The sequence below is a fragment of the Galendromus occidentalis genome, unplaced genomic scaffold, assembly GCF_000255335.2.
Source record: "Galendromus occidentalis unplaced genomic scaffold, Mocc_1.1 scf7180000076381, whole genome shotgun sequence".
Lineage (NCBI taxonomy): Eukaryota > Metazoa > Arthropoda > Arachnida > Mesostigmata > Phytoseiidae > Galendromus > Galendromus occidentalis.
The window spans coordinates 120,936-141,883 of NW_003804370.1; the positions used below are offsets into that span (position 1 = coordinate 120,936).

At 52.5% G+C, this 20,948-nt stretch overlaps 1 protein-coding gene across 1 annotated transcript in view; it reads right to left on the bottom strand.

Moving 5' to 3' along the window:
- Positions 1-2,770: 2,770 nt before the first annotated feature.
- LOC100900332 (glutamate receptor ionotropic, kainate 2) overlaps positions 2,771-20,948 on the bottom strand; it is a 35,654-nt gene continuing 17,476 nt past the window's right edge. The window contains exons 3-16 of the mRNA XM_029113163.1: positions 19,295-19,549; positions 16,965-17,131; positions 16,642-16,695; positions 14,557-14,694; positions 12,929-13,087; positions 12,014-12,118; positions 11,254-11,367; positions 10,653-10,871; positions 9,571-9,741; positions 7,704-7,885; positions 6,335-6,563; positions 5,161-5,380; positions 3,513-3,763; positions 2,771-2,974 (exon numbers count right to left, since the gene is read on the bottom strand). Of these exons, the coding sequence (XP_028968996.1) occupies positions 2,771-2,974; positions 3,513-3,763; positions 5,161-5,380; positions 6,335-6,563; positions 7,704-7,885; positions 9,571-9,741; positions 10,653-10,871; positions 11,254-11,367; positions 12,014-12,118; positions 12,929-13,087; positions 14,557-14,694; positions 16,642-16,695; positions 16,965-17,131; positions 19,295-19,549 (2,468 nt within the window). The remainder of the gene's footprint in view (positions 2,975-3,512; positions 3,764-5,160; positions 5,381-6,334; positions 6,564-7,703; positions 7,886-9,570; positions 9,742-10,652; positions 10,872-11,253; positions 11,368-12,013; positions 12,119-12,928; positions 13,088-14,556; positions 14,695-16,641; positions 16,696-16,964; positions 17,132-19,294; positions 19,550-20,948) is intronic.

Genomic DNA, 20,948 nt, shown 5'->3' on the forward strand with positions numbered 1-20,948 from the left:
ACGTGTTCGCCGCGAGCTGAGAGATTCAAGTTGAAACGGTAGCGGGAGAAGCGATAGCGGAAAATCGGTTGCTGCAAAGAGCTTTCTGCGAAAGATAAGAACGAATACAACGAGAAAGAAAAAACTGATCGACTGCAGAGCGCGATCGCCAAACCAAGCTCCAGGACGGAATATCTACCACAGAAAGGGAAGATCGAACCCTCTGATTTTCCCTGTTTCATTGCTTCCCACGTCTGCGGAGGAGCCGAAGCTGAGGAATCGCTCGGACATGGGACCCAGAGAGCAAACCGTGTCATCAATCAGCGACGAGGAGAATCGGGAAAATTGTGTTATGCGAGACTTTCCAAAACCTGCAACCGTGAGGCGCAGTCGTGCTCAATCCCGGATCCGTGGAGGAACCAGATAGCAGGCTCACTCTAGCAGCACCAATTGTTCGTTCTAAGAGGTCCGCTCACGGTGAACTTTGCATTATTTGTTGTCAACGCCTCGAATACCGCAACACGCGAAGGGAGAGCCGCAAATTCTGCGGAGGAACATTTTCGGGCTCGAGCTTACCCTCAGCTTAAGCGAATTAATCATTCATTCACTCCATCGGCTCAACTTTCCACCGAGCTACCCATATATATGTATTATGTATAACAGAATAACTGGTGATAGTCCAACTGACTTCCCGGATTCATCAGTCCACGACTAGCGAACGATACCAGCGGACAGTCAAAGTGGGCTAGTGCGCAACCGAAGAACACGGGGTGCCGAGGAAACGCTCGCAGGAGGAAAAACGCAGCTGCACAACGAATCGTTCTTTCGTTCGGAGCTCAGAACGATTTTCTCAGAGGTCGACGAGGGCTCCTTCGACAACAATTTGTACTCGCTGGGTCCTTTCCTTCCTGTTCGTTCGTATTCGCTGGCTGGTGTTCGGCTGCTCGCTCACCCGTCTGCCCTGCACGCCCGCCCGCCCGCTTGTCGCAGAAAGCCATTTTCAGACCTTCTTTTTCTCTCGATACGTATGCTGGTCGTACTTCCTTGTTCTCCACTCGCTATCTTTTATTTTTCCCTCCGTTCGCGATCGTGAACATGAGCTCATTGAGACTCAATCTTTGGTGGACCTCAGAGAATGACGAAGTCCTTGAGTTCAGAGCGGCTTTCGGCGCTCAATTCTGTTCCCTTAGGAATGACGCTCGGGTCCCGACGGGGTCAGACACCGCTAGATCGCGAGGGAGCCTGCCCCCAGCTTCTTCTATCCGACAAAGGCAAGATCCGAGAGCCGACGAAGATCCCGAAACTCGAGGTTAGGCCATGCCGCGCTCATTGCCAGAGAGAAAAGGCGCGAGTATATTGTCAAATTATATTTATTTCATTCTTTCATTCTCGAAATTATCTCACACCATCTCATCAGATGTTTGTCTTTCTGCTGTCTCACGACGAAGACCGACCCCGATTTGGGATCGGGCGGAATAACATTCGATTCATGAACTCTCCCGAAGAGTCTGGACCTCGTTCCGAAAGCGGCAGGTCTTTTCGTTCCTGTCGCCTCTATCTTACAAGTACATATATACATGTGATATGAAACACTAGCTGGATAACTACGCATCTAATCCAACGGAATTCCGACCCCGGTACCGTGAGCGTGAGAAATTCTCTACTCGCTCCAAGCGGAAATTGAGGCGTCAACGGAGCTCGCTCGTTTGGTTCACTGCCTCGTCGGCGTCGTCTCTGTGGAGCCCTGATTGAAAGAGAGTCTTGAAAAAAGGTTCTGGTGCTGCAAATTTCTCAGGTAAAAGATTTCAGACATAAAACGACTCACGTTGGAATAAAACAAATGGCTGTCCCATCACAGTGCCGGAATTTCCTGCCGCACTATCCCTTCTGAGAAAAATCGATTAAAAAAAGATACTTCGACTTCCGGAAGTATTTCTCCGGTCGCCCCCCGTTTTTCCAGCGTTCGAGCTCATGAGTAATAAAACCTCTGAAGAGTGGAATCGGTCGAAGTGAAGAATGGGGTCCGAATCGAAGTGAAGCTCTCTGACGCTTGTGGCTGTCAAGAAGAGATGATCGAGTTCGTTTAGGGTCATCTCAACAAGAAGTCTCTCTTCTTCGCCATCACGGTGAAATCTCGGGCGTACTTCGAATTATTCGAGAGTCATCACATCGGGGTCCATCAAATTTCTCTGTACATAATTTCGGGTCCGTTCCCATCTAGAGCGTCTTGAACTGCGCGGTTAGCAGGGAGTTCCATACACACGCCTGAATTTTGGAATTTCCCACGCTCACGGAAGCAAGGTTCCCGGTACTATCTAGAGAGGGATACAAAGGCCGCAGAGGAGCACTGCAGTAAAACCTTGGCTTGGAACACACTCAATTGGCTCGAACAGCTTCAGACGACCGAGTGTTCTGATCGGGGCACTGAGCGCATCCACCGATACATTCCTGCTCGGCGATATCGGACCCTGCTCATTGAGTCGATAATTTCCATGAATCCTTTGGCCTGGAAGCTCTCTCATAGGAGAGGCTTCCCCTGTCTAGTTTCACTTGTTCTCAGGGACCTAAATATTCAACAAGATTTCCAACCGAAACAGCTTCCTCTCAACAACCAGAATGTCCTGGTCGCCGTTCACATGAATGTCTTGAGCATCAGCGGTTTGTCCGCACCCGTCGAGGGGGAAGGTGGGAAACGATCGGCGGGCTCTTTGATACTGGACCGACCCAGGAGTCCTCGGGGCAAAGTATGCGCCATCGCGCCCGGAAGGGCCAATGGCGCGCTCACCGTATGCTAGGAATTATCGTAATTCATGTAGAGGTCTGCCGGAGGTAAGATGTTCGGCATCGAGGGCAGAGTGTGAAGATCCAAGGTCTTGCAATGACTACGTAAGTGCTCCTCAGCCGACGATTGAGCCGGTGATAGCAATGCGGTTACGGCTGAAACCAATTGGTTGTTGTCCGGGACATCCGGCGGCGGTTTTGGCTCGGACGACACCTGCGGTGGGAGACGAGAAATGAAGAATCTTCGAAGGAGAATTCGAGCGAAAAACGAATCTGTAAATATTGGGTGCCCCCGCGGCTCTCATTGCGAGGACGTGATGCGAAATCGCAGAATTCGAACAGGATCGAGCCGGGCGTCCTCCGACTTATCGAGAGGAGCTATCGACTCGAAACGGGTCACGTAGCGCGTAACACACCGCACTCGCTTCGGATTCGTCACACTTGAACCTGATCTTTTAACAACAACAGTGACACGGGCACGCGCATTAATGACCCTTGCAGACTCGAACAAGGTCTTAAGACACCCGGAACGAGCTGCTATTACGTGGGAGGCTTTGCGGGTCGACCACCACCGCCTGCTGTTTGGCAAGCGGAACGAGGGCTAGGAAGGCGAGAAGTGGGACGTAGGGGAGGAGAAGGGGGGCAGAAGGCGGAAAGTCAGGAGAGAAGGGTTAGCTAGCGGGAAGAAGAGCATGTCTTTTGCCGCGCCGTGCTTGCCCTCGGAGACCCGGTGCGTGACTTGACCAACTCACCGCTTTTGCTTTCTTGGGCTGGCGGCGTGCTGCGGAACACGCGCACTCCACCACACCGATCACAGTAGCAAGGGCGCAAGCAGCGCCCAGAAGAAGGAGGACGGGCGAAACGCCCGTGACATCTAGTTGACCCCAAGGCGGCGCCTTGCACTCGGCTCTTGATGAGAACCATTTGTGCTGGAGTCGGTGGATAACTTCATTCTCTTTGAGGCGCATCAAGGCGCTCGAGAAATGTTCTGTGTACGGCGAAGCTGAAAAGGGAAATTCATCTCACATCAGTCGCTTTTCACCCGATTTTCGAAATTCTTCAACTTTCACACTCTGTTCGTCTACGAATCGGTCAGTCGGTCGGTCAGGATTCGAATTCAGAAGTACCCAGGATGACCTTGAAGGAGGAAACTCCATTAGGTTCCTAGAGGGAAGGAGAAGGAGAGAGAAAGCCGCGAGGAAACCCAAGGGAAAAACTCGGGGATCAGCCCGCAGGGATGCGTTCCTGATGCGAGACCTCCTGGAGAGCCTGGGAAAAAATTGGTTGGACTTCAAAGGAAACGGCTGTTGCGGTAGAATCTTCTCTGCACCGAAACGTCTGGCGAAAAAATAGGTGGGGAACGGTTTCACCGGAGCCGAGAGCCTTCAGGAAGAAAGAGGGAGAGAGAGAAAGCACGAATGGATGAGCGGTTCGCTCCGCGTGTGGCTATCGGGTACGAGAAGAAGGACTTCTACGGAGACTTCGAGAATCAAGAGATCAACAGCGGCGACATTATCAGTGGACCGACGCTCGAGTGAACGCCGGCTGGTCGAGCGGGCCCGAGAGGCCATCGAGGTTTCCGGTTTCAGAGTTATCTGTTCTCCCGTTAAGGCTCACTCTCTCGAGCTGAGCGGGTCTCTGTAGAACAGAAAACCACTCGGTCGTCTTGTTATTCCGCCGGTCACCAGCGAACTCGGTCAACGAGAGCGTTGTGTTCCGACAAGTTTTCTAGCACCGTTTGCTGCTAAGTCGACCTTGCTCGGCCGGCCCTTCTTGACCAGCTTGCGCTTTCTCGTGAGCTCGACTGCCCGCGCCCGCCCCCCGTTCCACTTCCCCAGCCGCCGCTTAGAGTTCAGCGGATCTTCCAGCTGCTCCTGTCGAGTGACAGCGGGCATCTCAACTTGCATTACAAAGATACATATAACGAATGCAGCAACACTGGTCCAGAAAACGTTCATTCGCCCTCGTGACAGCTGCGTCGTGTCGCAGGGGCGGAGATTTACCGAGGAGACCACATCGGGGAGAATACAATCAAACAACATTCTGGAACACAATGTGAAGAGAGAGGCAGGAGGGGACAAATGATAAACGGGATGGGATGGGCTGGGCACTTCGGGGATGAACTTATTCCAGAAGAGCCGCAGCAGGCCTGAATGAAAAAACATTTTCCAGAATCACCAATCGGGCAGTCGCCACATCCGGCTCAGGGAGGGAACAGGAGGAACACCGTTCCTTATCCAGAGCTGAGACATCTGATCGCAGACGGAGACGCCTTCTTAACGATTCTGCCGTCTCGGGCGAAGTCGCCTCAGATTGAAATTATTCTCGCTCGGGGAATCGTTACAGCGAAGAGAGTCTTCGAGGGCCTATGAATTGAGTGCTCGACTGGGGAGAACTCACCTCTCGGAGTCGCAATCGCGTAGCCTGAAGTTTCGATCCCGCTGTGTATCTTGAGTAATGAACAATCTCTTCGCTGATGGTATTCCGCAGTTGGGGATTCCAGGAAAAATGCATAGCCGCCTGCGTGGACTTTGCGGAGGCCTTCAGCGGAACTCGTGGGATGATCCCCCTCGCCAGTCATGATCGCCCAGACTGTCGAAATCGGGTCATAGTCAGCACCCTGCAATAGCAACGTCACGGTTACCGAGGAGATCGGCTCGTGGACGTTAGAGGAGGGAAACGAGGGTACGGGTAAAGGATAGGATGTAGGGTAAAAGTACCAGTTTTTGGAACGCCCAAGAAAATTTCCATGGTGGGCTACGGAAGTTGACCACTTATGTGACGTTTGCTGGGGGATCTATGGGGGGGGGCGTCCTTCGACCAGTCTCGGAACACGGAGAAAGACAATCTCAAATCCCATGTCCCATAACGAGGAACGAAATCAGAGGGGTAGGCGAGCATGACGGAAGGGTCCGCATGGGAGTGGGGAGGGAAAATGGGGAAATGTCATGGAAAGGCAGCAAACGATGCCGCAATGTGAGCAGATTCGAACGAGACATGGATCAGGGAGAGCATCCAGGGGGGCAATGCTCAAAAAGTTGAAAGAGGCCCAACAGCTACTGCAGGTTAATAAGGATGGAACGACGAACGCCATACAAAGTTTTCGTCTCCTCACAGCGCCTCGATGGGGGTTCGCAACTTTCTATTACATCGTTCCGGTAAGCGGGAAGCTTTTGTTGCGCCGGAGGCGACGAACTCGATTCTAAATCCCCCGTCTGTTTTTAGCCTGCTGTCTGGTTGACGAAAGTCGCGCTAGAGCAAATCCGCCTACGTCCAGTCTTTGCAGACGGCGGCCGACGGCTTTTGCCGGAAGAGCTCTAGAGAGCTAAGTGGATGGGAGACCCGGAGCCCGGGTTTTTGTAGACCTGGTTTTCTATTTTTCCCTCGGAGACGGGATTTCATTCCAGCGTTTTTTCCCCGGGGAACTTGACCGACCGACATCACAAAAATCTCATGCAGATGGCTTAGCAGGGGAATATTATTTCGCTGGAAACTCCTTAGGGATTGATTGATCGATAATCCATATACGAACAAGTGATCGGAGCCTAACGAGTTCAGGAAGGCGCGGACTCACCTGCAGATACAGCTGGGACGAGGTGTTGGCGACATAACCGAAATGCACATCCTTCAGCCGGAGGAGGTCCCCGACGTCCTGCAGCTCGGAGAAATGCATTCGCCGCTGGACGAATTGAGCTGTCAGTCGTGCTGTGTACACCGACCAGAATACGAACGATGCCACGTACAACACAAGAATGAGTATTCGTGTGGCCACGCCTCTCGGTCGGCGGCTTATCAGTGGCTGTCTGCAGAGAGAACATGCCTGTTACTCCCCTCGGCAAATCAATACACAATCGCCGACTCGTTGATGAGTTTATCAGCTCGGAACTCCTATTCTACCGGACTCGGAGGCTCATTCCCCTCCGGAAATTCCCTCATGGAGTAAAAAAAAAATTCCCCGGAAAATAAGGAATGAAAAATTTGGACCCCTCAAGCTTCAGTGAAATCAGAAATGAAGCATCGAGTTGGAACCATGGAAGGCACGAATCGGATTCCTCCCTCGATCCGAATCATTTGCTGACCTCAATCCCGAGTGGGCGCGGGAAACCACTGGAAGTTCTGAGTATCTCGCAAGGCCGAGCGACTCATTCGAAAGATGAAACCTCGCCGATGACTGATGTCCTCGGTCTTCCCACACTTTGTCTGTCCCGAAGCCCGTCTGTGCGCCACTCGCTCGCTTGGACGGTTGACTGCAGAGAGATCGGCCGAGGGAGGCCGACGGACAGGAAAACTTCCCAGAACGTCATCCCCTAAGGCCTGGTTGCTCCATGCCTCTTGGCGAAAGTCGACCGGGGCGCTAGGCCTCGCTCCTTCAGGTTCGGCTCGTTCCTCACTGATGCACTGACTTTTTAAGTGCAGTAAAAGCAGACGAGTGACTGCTTTTTTCCGCGCTGCAGCCGATCCTCCTCAAGGCTCTATTCTTGCTGCTGGCCAGACGGGTGAGGGCCTTCTGCCTGTCCCATCCGTGATCTACGATCTCTCGTGTGAGAACTCAGCGCGTCGATGAATAACGGGGCTCGAGATAGAGAAGCAGGACGGCAGCGGTGGAAAAACTCGGCGACCAGTTCATTATAAGGGCTTCCAAACCTTGCCCTGAGATCTCCTCCGTAACACGTTCGAACTCACACAGCTTCGCGTCACACTCGAATAGCGCCTCGAACGCGAGGAGATACGCTTGCAAATTATACGGAGGTCGCACGTGACTAGGAACGGCTTCCGGAGAGGAGGAATATTCATTGCAATCCAAGCTAACGATGCATAGACGACGCGGGCACCACTTATGGACTCGAGATTGTAGGACACGGAAGAACACGGTCGCGATAGACGCAATCGTGTCATCGATGCTTGCTGAAAACCTGTCAAGTTGAGGGATTTCGGGAACTCACCGAAGAGCGCAAGAGAGCGCTATGTGGACGATGTCTCCGAACGAAAATCTCGGTGTTGACCAAATTCTCTCGTCTGCCTGCTTCGGAGACAGTTTCACGATACGGTCGCGGGGGCTGAGTTTCGATGCATAGAATAGCACAAAGGTGGCGACCACCAGACACAAGACACCCGAAATCCATACCTGGAAGCAGAACGACGACGTCACCGACAATTGAATATCCGCATCAAAATCGGATTCTGGAAACGCCGAAACGAACGAGACAGAAGAACGAATAAAACTTTACTGCCAGAGAGTGTTTTGAATACCAGACGAGGTCCGCAGCTGTGACGGAACTCGTCGGGCTCTCTCCCATCACACGACGTATCCGATGGATGGCTGGCTGGCTGGTCGGTCGGTCCGCCGTCCCGTTCTCAGAAAAAATTCGGCGAGCTGAACGAGACGATGAAGAGACGGACGGACGGACCGACGGCCAACGAGCACGACGGAGGCGCGGGGGAAGACTGGCTCATATGGGGAACGAAAAGGAAATTCTCTCGACAGATCCGGAGGCATCTGCAACACGGCCCGGAATCACCTCAGTTGTCGACGAGACAAGGCTACATGTGTGCACGATGAGAACGAGGAGGGAAGGGTGTTATTCATCTTTGCCGTTTCGATACGAGACAGGAAACTCCTCTCTCCCGGAGTAGGACTAGTTTCGTACAGGGCGCGGCAGAGTGTCGTAAAGGAAGGCGCGCTTTACGATGGAGGTCTCCTACGAGCATTCCCGGGTGAGATGATTCTCCTTCTGTTCTCGAGCGTACGTGCACCGGGGAGCGAATAGACGATTTTCTGCCTCTCGGCATGCTCCGTGTTGCCGGCTGATACCTTCACGGTCTACCAGCCCTCAGAAGTGAACTAGTAACATTCTGACCGTAAGAGCTTACGACGAGCGAAAGTGTGTTGCGGACCGAGGTCTCACAGGTGCTAGCAAATTTTTCCGACCTCTCTTCCGAAGTTCCTTCCATCGGCGTCGACCTGGAAGAATTTCCTTCCCCGGTTCCTGTTCCGTTGTTCCCTCTTCCATATTGCTTCCCCAGCTCCTTTTCCCATGTTTGCCCGGTTCACCTCCTCGGTGGCAAACAGGTCTTCCGGGGAACACATCCGAGAGGAAACAGGATGTCCCCTGATCTCCTGTTGGCTACACCGGATCTCTTGAGTAGTTGCGTGTCGGTCGCTATCCATTATACACCTTTTTGTTTGACCAGGCTCAACACTCTAATAGCGGGCAGAGCTCATTGCATCGCAGTGAGTAGTATAATTTGCGGTCGCTGCAAATGCTCACCGAGTCCACTAGATCACGCTCAGTCGGTCGCACAAACTACCCACAACAGAGAGCCACAGGAGATTAAACTTCAAGACCGAGGATTAAACGTTCTGCGTTCCCGATCGCCAGATGTACATGACAGGGAGAAAGGCAGAGAGAGAAGGATCATGAGATCCGTCTTAAATGCTTGCTCTGATATTTGCGAGCTGATAAGAGCTCGCTCCCCATAGAGATCTTATATCAGGAAAGGAGACGATAATGAGGATTTAAGTATCGCGCATCAATACTCGCTTTGCGGAGTCGCTTTTTTTACGTTTCAGACTCCAACGAGCTCGAGTTCCCGAAAACATAAAGTCGACTCAATTCCCTGGGGAAATTGTGTCTCCGATGCGGGGAGTTCTGGAGAGAGGGAAAAATTACTCCTCGAACTATTCTGATCCCTTTTGATTGATGTGATCAGGTTTTCGAATTTCCTCCCAGGTTCGACGTCGATGGCCGAATTTACGACGACAGCGGCAACGATCGCGTGGCCGCGTTGACAAGCTTCTCTGTCTCTTACCTCTTGGGACAAGGGCGAAAATACTCCACGAACTAGCGAAGCCAAGTCCCCGACAGAACTTGGGGGTTTGTACAATACTTCGATGTTGGAAGCCATGAAAGGCGTTGTGAACGACACAACCCGAGCTCGGTCCGATGTCACCGTGAGATCTGCGAGGGCAACGTCAGCTTCCTGCGAAGTGAGAGAAAGCATCGAACCGATAAACACTTCGCTATTTTCTAAACGAAATCTCATTGAGGAATGACAGGATAAAGGGAAGAAATGGAGAAGATGCGCGTGCCGGAAGTCATCTCAGGGGTCGCGTATACGCATTGCCGTAGGATGGTTTGCGGCGAGATCGAAGCCTGCTCCGTCCCCCGTTAGGCGGCAAAGTGGAAATATGTACGTATGTACATGAGTGTTCGAGCGAGGATTAGTGAGCATCAAGGCCAAGCCAACAGAATCGGGGGCGCGTATGGGAGAGGAGCGGACGAGCGGACCCTAGTTCGTTCACTCGTCCGCACGCGTCGTCGTCGTCGACTCGGTCGAAAAGCTGCTCGTTAGAGGCTTTTCTCAGCAAATCAGCCAGAGGGCCGCCCGTCTTGGTGGCTAGCCCGTTGCTGCTTCTGCTAACCAAGCTGCACTCTTGGTGGAGCGTAGCGAAGGCCCTAAGGCAATCATACTCTTCGCCGCATTCTTCGAAGCTGCGCGAGCCAACCAACCTACTTAATATGGAAAGCGAAGACGAAAAAAAAACCATAAGGAGACGGAGAAGGAAAAGAGCCGCTCAACGAAGCTTACATCGCACTTATAATCCGCTGCTGGGCGCCAATTCGCGTTCGAAGACGTTCGCACCCAGCCAAGAACAAGCTTCCGGTCCCTTTAATTCGTCGACCCAAAAGCGATTCGAATCAAAAACAATCCCCTCTTCGAAGGAAGGGGAGGGACGGACGAGAAGGAACGCCGAGGCGGGGGACGGGGAGAGACCGACCGGGAGCGGTTGGGGGAGGGGGAGAGAGGGGGCGCTAGGCCGTCTGCGATGTGAATGTTCCATGCGATGCGTAGGGAATTGGACGAGCTGAAAGATTATTCCGGGAACTCACCATGTCGAGGATGTCCCTGATCAGACCGTCCCAGTGTCCGTGACGATCTCGAGCGCCGTGCCGGGAATCGTTTACAAAACGAATCTCATATTTAAAATGCAGCATGCGCGAGAGCTCGTGGAGGAGGTCGATGCAGAAGCCTTCGAGCTCGCCATCGGCTGCTGTTCCGCCAGGTGCCGGCGGAGACCCACTGCGACGCCGCATCACGTACGGGGCACTCTGCAATCGGAGCGGACTCGGTGAGTCTCGAGAGCAGTTGAGAGTTCTGATAATCCCGGCAGCCCACCCGTTCTCCGGACGAGCAATCGAGAAGTTCCAACGAACCGACGACTGACGTAAGGAATAACTTCCATTACGACAGCAGCTGGTACTTCTCGGAGTCGCTGTTTTCTCCTCGTTTTCGTAGTGAACTGTACACTGTGTTCGTCATTCGCTACGTGCTGGCTTCACCGAAAAGCGGATCAGTGACGATAAGCCCGACTGTTTCTCGCGATGAAATCCATTTTGATACCCAACGATCTCTCCCCAGACGTCGAGTTTCGCCAGACGAGCGCGTATTCGACCCGGCGAACCGGATGCTTCCTTCCGTTTCGGAACTCACCAAGAGCGTCACAACGCGAAGCGAGCGGTTCCGCAACGACTGCTCAACGTGGACTTTTTCCCACGACGAATTTCGGTTGTAGTTTATACCCGATGTAGGCGACCAGTTACCCACCTGGAATAATTAGTGTCGAAAACAAGACGACGACATCGTTATGCAGCTCCCATTCATACTGCGCTCTCACGGTTACGGCACAGCACTTTGAGAAAAAGTCGGCTGCGGCTCGTAATCTGCCCAGCTTGTTCTGGCTGTTGATAAGACATAATCGGCTCTTGAAACAGCTGTACGACGCAATCGGGTCGTTGGCGGGGGCCGGTAAGAGGTATCGGTTTCCGAGAATCTCGCCGCCCGTTCTCGCCATGCGATGTGAAGCGCTGAGGAGAGACCTCTGCGTGGGCGGCGGAGGCGTCCAACTCGACTCCCGAATGGTCAAGCGGAATGTTCCTCCGGAGATTTATTCTTGGCGGGTATTCGTGTGGATCGAACGAGGAAGTGGAGAACGATTGCCGTACACTGGTTCAAACTCCAAAAATATTTGAAGGGCTGAGAGGAAATCTTTGATTCATGTAAATTAGGTGCCCCCCTCGACAGGTTCCTCGAAGCCGGGATCGCTCTGGCCGGAAGCTGTCTGTGCTCGTTCCTCCTCGTTCTTCATTCACGCGTCAAACTTCAATTACGAGTGTTACGTGAGCCGGTAATTTATTCATTCCGGGATTGAGTTCGCCCATCTCACATTTCATCATTAGACTGATTTATTCACCTTGACGATTGAGCCGTCTTTGTATTCCGTTACGAGGAGACTGTAGTTGGAGCGTTCTCCGAACGTATCGAATTGGATATGGCCGAACAGGCCGTGGATTGACGTCTGTAAGCGGATAATGTTCGATTATTCGGTCGCTCGTCCCAAGTCAGAAACCGCTCCTAGAAAGGCGGAAGGCCTCCGGCAGCGTAAGGAACGACAAGCTGGAAAGTCGCGGGAAGAGGCTGATCTCGAACAGGGAAACGTATCCTCTGTGCCGATGCCGTCGACGATGTGAATATCTCTACTACACAATGGCGGACCCGGCTCTGAATCGGGAGGGTTTCCTGTGGAGTGACGAACTCCTTCATGCATATCATCTGTTCCTATAGTAGCTTGGTCTCTAACTAAGATGAAGTGCTATCGTGTATCTTCGAGCGGGCGAACGATCCTCCGACAGCGAGGAGCGGTCGGAAAAGAGCCCTCCCCCCCCCCATTGATGCACCAGCGGTCTCGACTTCGACCGCCACAACAACAGACAACATCCGACTCTTCCCACACGAAGGCCGCCGTACGACAGATGCCTGAATCTGAGTCGGCATCGTTCCTGCGTCCAACTATCGGCTAACGCTCCCAATCGCAGAGAGCACGACGACCGACGTCGACTCGGAAGACGCCAATAGGCCGAAAATACGAACGTCTCGAGGAAGAAAAGAACGGACGGACGAGTGAGTGAGTGAAAAAAGAGATTTCTATGTCGCAGAGAAGTGTTGCCTCGGTCCGTCCTTTCCGAGAGCCCATATGTATTGTGTTGGTGGGGGAAGGGGGAGTCGCCGAGCATGCACTCGTAGCAGCTACATCTGCCCTCCTGGTCCTCGGTCGCTCTGGCTTGCTTGCTTTTAGCGGAAGGCAAGCGCGAATAACTGATTGACTTACGGCCTTGATCTGCGTGGCGATTGTCAGACCCATGGGCCATCCGTCCGACGGCTTGTGGCAACTCGCGTCCGACACGGGCGCCATGTTTTGTGTCCGTGATAGAGTCCCGACGGCTCGCGCGAAAATCATGATGTAGTCGTGTAGGAGCGCCGAGTGGTACTGGAAATAGTGCGAATATTCTCTCAGTTATGATGTCGATGGGGACTTCTGCATATTTGTTCCCCATCCATTCGGCGATTGAATCCGTTCACAGGTCCGAATGGCCCAACACGGAATTCCGACAGGGCTGTGAACCCCCGTCGAATACGGAGCGTTCGCATGAGGACCGCATTCCAATAAATGCGTGCTTCGAGAATGGGGGAATCAGGGAATCTCAGCGAGCCTGAAGAACCCCCAGAGCGACTAATTCGTTTTGCGTGAGCGATGGCGTACACAATCAATGCGCCGGAAGATGCCTTGTTTCATCCTCGGGCCGTTCAAGATACGCGGATAATACGTAAGACGCGGCGGGGAGCAGTAAATGAGTGCTCCCCACACTCCTCGCTCACGCGAACGAGGTTTACAGGTGAGGCGCGTGCGAGTCGCGTACCGTTGAGTCTTGGGCGGAGGATTCGGAGAAAATTCAAGGGAATGCGAAACGGATTCTCTCCGACCGTTCGCAGCCGCCGAAAACGCTGTCGGAGCGCATGGGTCGAGTCAAAAGTGTTTTGGAGGGAAAGATTGGCTCGCGTGAAGAAGGCTTCTTCGAATGCCTGTCAGATAATTACGACGCGACGCCGAAGTTTCTTCGGGCGAATCCTTCCGCGTCAGGAGCACGGCGAGATCGTTGAGTGTTTGTTCCTTTCCTGTTCGCCCGCCTGCCGCTCGAGTTGATTCCGAATAAAACGGAACAGAATCAAAGCTGTGCCGAAAAGCTGTCGGAGAAGTTTCGATTTCGGATAACCACCAACAGCGACAATCGCACTGGAGCGCATGGACCGGAGCGTGAGGAAATTCAGAGCGACGGAACGAGCGATGCAGGAACTCTTCGGCCAGCAGAAAAAACTCGTTTGTTTTTTTTGTCTCTGCGACCGCGAGGAGTTCGGAAGCTACGGTCGGATTGCACGACCGGGAGAAAGGATCAACAGCAGGAAATGGTGAGACCAAAACCGACCCCTAACAGAGAACTTTGAATGATCGGCCCTTCCTTGTCGAACGGACGCGACCTCTGGAACGGGAGTCCGTGGCCGAATCCCGGGCAAGCCTCGGGGTCAAGAGATGCTCTTGATATACTTGGAGATTGAATTTTTGAGATTGAAGCGAATGACCCAGTCCTTCAAACGACGGCCCTGGGGTCGTTCGGCCCACTGGAGTTCCAATTCCGAATAATCCTGTCGCCAGAGTCCTGCAGGTACGTAGGTGGGCGCCCATTTTTCTGTTCATGATCGGATCAAAACAATAATTATTGCTTCTCCCCTCTCGAGCTTGTGAGGATCGGGAGGGGAGATCGCACGGGATCCCATCGCGCAACGCGAGACTGACGCCAAAAAGTTCTCATTTATCTCTGCGCACAGCCTCACCTTAAAAATAAGCCCCCTCCTGGAAAGAAAAATGAAATGAGCCCACGAGGCCATTCCGGATGCACTGACCTTTAAAGGGCTGTTTTTGTTGACCCGTTGACGCTTGTTGTCTTGAGTCGGTGCGAAGTTGCCAGGTTCTTGTTGGAGTAGCTGCAGGGCGGTTATATTGCTGAGAGCCTCGGAGGGCAGTTGCCACGTGTGGAAGTCCTGAAAAAAAAACACGACAAGAGCATGACCTCCGGTTGCTGACGTGTAGCGACTTAGGGAGACTAGCGAAGACCAAGATGCCCGGCGCTGGAGATTCGTTCACGAATCGAAAATTTTCGTCGCGGCTGGCCGAGAGGAGGTCAGAATTGCGGTACTATGGCCTCACCGAAGATCGTCGGACCGTCGTTCGTTCAATGAGAGACGCGGACACCGGCGAGCACGCTCAGACCACAAGCGAAGCTACTCGACAAAGGATACTTATTCCTTCGCAGATAAGAACGAGCGATACAACCGACAAACGAGTAAACACCGGGCGGACAGAAGGCCAGCGGAGAATAACACGAAACGTCAGCCTCGAGAGAAGAGAATACTAGCTAGAGAGGAGATAGGAGCTCGGCTACGTCGACCCACGGAGGAGTCGATCTCGTCTCCTAGGCAGCACCGGCAGGGGCAACAAGACTAGAGATGGGATTTTTTCCCTGGTCTTCACGTCACCGGACAAAAAAGCCGCATGAGAAAAAAACCGTTTGAAAGCAGGCAAGCAACGAGTTAGTATGTGCGTACGTACGGCTAAAGCCTCGGCTCGTCTCGCTATCTCAGCTCCTCAGCCTGCCTTCAGTCGTGTTTGCCTTGCGGATCAAGATGGATTTGAGTGTCGGTATGTAAGACCAGCAGAGTCTAAATGTTTGGCCGACCTCCGATCCCTCTCCGTTCGGCGATCGGGCAAGCTGCCTCCATGTGCGTCGTCGCTTTCCCGTGGCTACCGCCTGTGTTACCACTGGACCCGCGACCTTTCAGCTAATATGTGTCACACCCCGTTCTGATATAGGATCGGGCCTGTGACTGGCTTCAAGGACTCAGTGAGCCCGCTGGGAATCGCATATCATGAGCTGCACCGTGCGTCCGACCGTATCGGCCTGATCGACGTTGCCTGCGGGCTCGACAGAACGACCAGCCGAACGGCAGACGGACGTTCGAAACCGGTCGCAACGAAAGCTCATGCTTGCGGATCACCATCGGATGCAGAATTCTAGACATCGGGGAGCATACTTATGTATGTGCGTAAGACATGAAGTCATGTTCTCTGGGTGGGTGGATAGCTCGTTCACGTCGAACTCGCAGTCTGAGTTTACTCCGTCCCCGTCGTCCGGGAGAGGTGGATCCACGGCGAGGATTCCTGTATTCAAGAGCGGGAGCAAAAGAAAAATAACCCCAATCGGAATGGATCGAGAGATGCGCGCAGATATTCATCATCCTCGCCCGGGAGGTCTGTTACTCCTCCATCGGTCTCGATTTCCCTTTCTGACCATCCTTGCTTTTTCAAGATTGAGGAGCCCCATGTACACGATCATACGGAAACATTGAGGGAAACAATGACCGAGCGAACCTATTGTACATGGTAGTCGGTCGTTCGGTCAATCAAGATAATTTACGATACTTCTGAAGGACGCGACGCGGCTTTTGTTCCAGAACAAAACACGAAATTGGGACCAGGTATATGTATATGTCTAAACATTCAGACGCGAGCGGAAAACTCTTGTACGAGAATTCGACACGAAAACTTCGCTTATGGATCTGGAGGTCCACCAACGGCGCGGCAACATTCTTTTCCGTTTCTGACGTCCCATGAGGCTTCTGCCGCCGGCGCCGTCGAAAGATCACTCTCTCTCTCTCCGTCTCTCTATAGCTCTCTCTCTCATACTTCCACCTCGACGCGCGCGCTCGGCCCGAAAACTGTTTGCCAAACGGCGGCGCCCTCGCCTCCGAGCTCGCTGCAGAATGTTCGTTGCCGGCTGCCGTCGACGCGAGGAGACGTCAACGTCGCCGTCAACGATACAAGAGATACGTTGTATACGATAACGTTTCAAATACGTATAATCCACGGATCGCATCGGAAAGCGATCGACGGGCAGAGGTGACCTGGTGGGGGCGAGTCGGGAAGCTTACCTCAGCGGTGACGAGATAGCTGAAGTACTCGGATAACAATCCCACGATTCCGGCCTGCAGGAAGAACAGAAAACTAGTGAAAATCACGATTCGATCGATGTCGAAAACTGATAGTTCGACATGTCGGAGGGAGAAAAACATGAGCGCACTCCACTCCCTTGAACGCATCAGTTCTAGACGACTGACTGGGGGAAAGGGTCGCAATGGTTCGACATTACGGGAAATCGTCAAGTCATTCTGGATAGCAATACCCATTGAGGATGATCGACACGGAATCCAAGACGGCGCATTTTTTTTTTCCGGTGGTGTATGTATATACTCACCAGACGGAAGAATTCATTCGCCCGCTCTGCCGTCAGATGCACGATGTAGTTGTTCTGTGGGTCGCTCCCAATCTCTCGAATGAGCCTCTTGGATCCCCGTTCTCCTTTTTGGTACTGGTATAGGAGAACTCTCTTGTCTTTGACGAGGTCTGCCAGCTCAATCAGATCTGGAAGCAAGCGTCACGATGAATTGAGCTTTGACATTTCTAGAACAACCCGAACTCGAGGTCAGACCACCAAGAAGTTCGAAGCGTGGAGAAAAACACATCCATTAGACTAATGCCAAGCTCAGCTGACAGATGGCAGCAAGTAGTACATAGATAGGTAGCCGTCGATGTGGATATTGATTGGCTGAAGGCTCCCCGCATGGAGTGGAACACGCTCAGGGAACGAGGGAGACATCTGGTAAGATGGCTTACGCGACTGACTCGTTCTGCTGATGAGGAAGTGAGCCAAAAGAGACGAGATCACTATTGCGGAACAGGAGCAGTAACTCGGAGTCAAGCGCTCTAACGAAGCTCCTGATGACGGTCTTTCGGTCGGTCGTTCACCGAGCGGTCTACGGCTCTGATCCGTGCCGTTGGTGCCACGGCGGAAATAACGGAAATGCTCTGAGAACTCTGGATGTCCAACTACGCTGTGCTTCGTCTTCGACTCACTTGTCGCACTTCATTCCGTCTGATAATGTGACGGGAAATCTTATATTTTGCACCGAGAACCGAACCCTTGGGCCTCAGACGAAAGTTCGGGCACAGAGTCCTCTCAAAGTTGCCGACCGGAGTCCGGCACCCCGAGCCGTGCGCCTCTGGCCGAAGTAAGCCGAAGGAGAGAGCGAAGGGAGTTCCCGGAAGTCTTCTTGCTAACTTCCCATAGAAAGCCAAGGGAAAGATTTCCCGTAAGGGAGTTTGCGGGTTGGAAGCTTCATCAGCGGCTCCCTGTGCGAAATACTCTAGAGAGACGATAAAAGGGATCGGCGCTATTCTGTCGATGACACGTTTGAGGGAATTATCCGGAAATCCTTCACCTCCGAAGATCTATCGGTGGGCATTGACCGTACGATCGAGAAGACTCCGCTCCCGATTCTGAAGTCGGCGCCCGATCCTTGCTAAGAGTGCTGCGGCGAGAGACAGGACCGGCTTGTGTGGAATGTCTCCAATATGAGCAACCCGAATCGCTATGAGAAATTCCAACTCGATGTGAAGGTGCTCTTCGAGGGAAAACGCAGGAATAAAAAAAACATTGTTGCAGCTACAGAGGATTCAACGAAAGTTCCATGCGACGCGGGCATGGTGGACTGTGCACGATGGAGGACTCTCCCGATGGATGCTTTTGCTTATTTCAAAACGCTTGTTCGAACCTGGACCCGATTTCAATACGAACAAAGGGCTGAATGCAGGGGCGTTGAATATCCGTCAGAAGAGCTCATGGATAGGAGAATGCGCAAACAACATTATGCAAAAACGTCGCATCCTTGAATATCGAGCCCGCGACACTACCCTGCTCTTTTAGCCGCCTCTTGCTCCTCTAACCACTACCCTCGGCATCATCATAAGATAAAATTTCTTTGCGTGTATAGCGACGTGAGCCGCTCGATTCAGCGAACAGCCGCGCACACCCGATTCGCATCAAATGCGGCGCCCGTTTTTTGCTCAATATGCCTCCTCTCACGCAACACATTCTCCTGTGAGAGGTCAATTTTGCCTAATCATTTCCCAGCTTCCGCTGGTGCGCACGCTCCGAGCACACTATTCAACGCGGAGTTCCTTTAATGCTTAGGTCCGCTTTCTCGGAGATTATAAAATGCACCCGAATCGTCCTCTTCAGCTCTTCAGAGGCCAGTAGAGCATCATCATCCAAAGGATATGGAAATACTCAACAAGGGCCAAAACGCTCCGCAAAAATGCCGGGATTTGGGTGGGAAGCCCATCGGGAAGACTGGTCCTCAGTTCAATGTGACCCATTTCTTTCCTTCAAAATAATGACCCGACGCCCGACGGATCTGACTTCTGCGCGGAAGCAGCCCCTCTACTTTCCAGGAGTCTTATTATGATACAGTAAGAGCTCGTTATAACGACCCCATTACAACGAATTTCTCGGTACAACGAACAAGGAATTTCTCCTCCTTTGGCCAGCTCGCCATAGGGATGGTGTTGAGCGGCATTCCTTACAGCGAAAACTCGGTACAACGAACCAGTTTCGTCGGTCCCTTCTTGTTCGTAGTAAAGAGCTTTCACTGTAGTGCCTATTGTGCCTATATTGCGCTTTACGGTGCCTCATATGAATATTCCAGGCCTTGTCGCGCGAGCGACGGAGACTCGAGAGGAACTTACCTTGATTTTTCTCGTATATGAGCGCGTAGTTCTTCCATCGTTTGGCGCGAATGATGTCGCTGAAAGCTCTCGTTATGCTTGGCTGTGGAGGGAGGAGGTGGAAAGTTGTTGATGAACCGCTCTCCTGACCGTCTTGCAAACAGCGAACGAAGAACGGTACTTGGAGGCGCGCACTGATCTCCTGAGCGGTTTTATGGGCCTCGTGTTGAGTTGGTCCGATTATTGCGACACAACCCTCATCGATCAACGAGCACACTGTAATAATCCGGATGTATAATTACTTCCTCACTTTGAAAATTTGAAGATTTGAAAATTTAGAATTTACGAGCCCAGCAGACTTCAGTGCGCTGGGAAGGGGGGGGGGGGCGAAGCTCCGGAGCTCGGAGCGTATCGACGATGCGTGTGAAGTTGAACGTACGTATTTTCCAAGTGAGTCAGAAACTATAAGCTCGCGAGGATTATGAACGTTATCGAAGCCAGTCACAATTAGCACGTTCACCCATCGCTTGCGGGAATCTGATGGCAGGTAGCAGACGCGTTAATTGCTGCTTCCTGGGACGGACGTCCGTGGTATACGCCCGTCTCATACGAGGACAAAGCAGTGAATCATCCGACTCATGTCAAGCACTTCCGTGGCCGAGTTCGGAACGGGGAGATTTACGCACTCTCGAGCCCCCCTGTGCGAATGGACGGACTCCATTGCGTGGGTAGTCCGTTCGTGCCGGCTCGGGGGCTGGCGGAATGAGCGAGTGAATTGGTTCATATGTAGAGACAGACTCGAGCGGAATTCCCACTGGTGACATTACTCGTCAAAGGTGAATAACTGAAAAGCGGACTTGGCTGGTCGGCGATCTGGCTGCTCGTTCTCTCGCTCGCTTGGTCGCCCGTTCATTCCGGAGAGATTGTATACAAATTGCATCTATATATATAAAAACGTATGTCTGTCTGTCTGTTTGTCTGTCTGTCTGTATGTCCGGGGTACCCTATAGACTCGAAAACGGCTGAACCGATCTTCGTGAAAATTTAGGAGTGTGTCCTGGGGGATCCAGCGGTGGTTATAGGGGGGTCAGTTCTCCGATGCGATGAGTCCTTCTACCTTAAAAAAATTATTTGAGTGCTCCACTCACGAAAATACGAAAACTCGGAAAAAAATTGAAAAATCACAAATTCGCAAATTTCACTAACGCCTGAACCGATCGCCGCAAAAATTCAGGGTCGGGTTCTCGGGAGCTTCAGGAAGGTCATCTGAGGGTCGTCGTTCTCATGTTATGGGTCCTCCCCCCATAAAAAAATGATTTGAGTGGTCCTCTCACCGAGAATCAAAGATTTCATCAAGGGAAAGACGGGAATTCGATTTTCCGGAGGACATATCTAATAAAAGCGGGGGCACGGGGAGGCGGGGAAACGGGGAAGTGGGGAACCGGGAAAGCGGGGAAAGGGGAGAGTGGGGAATCGGGAAAGTGGGGAACCGGGAAAGCAGGGAAACGGGAGAGTGGGGAAATGGGAGAGTGTGGAAACGGGAAAGTGGGAAAACGGGAAATTGGGAAAACGGGAAAGTGGGAAAACGGGAAATTGGGAAAACGGGAAAGTGGGAAAACGGGAAAGTGGGGAAACGGGAAGTGGGAAAACGGGAAAGTGGGAAAAGGGAAAATGG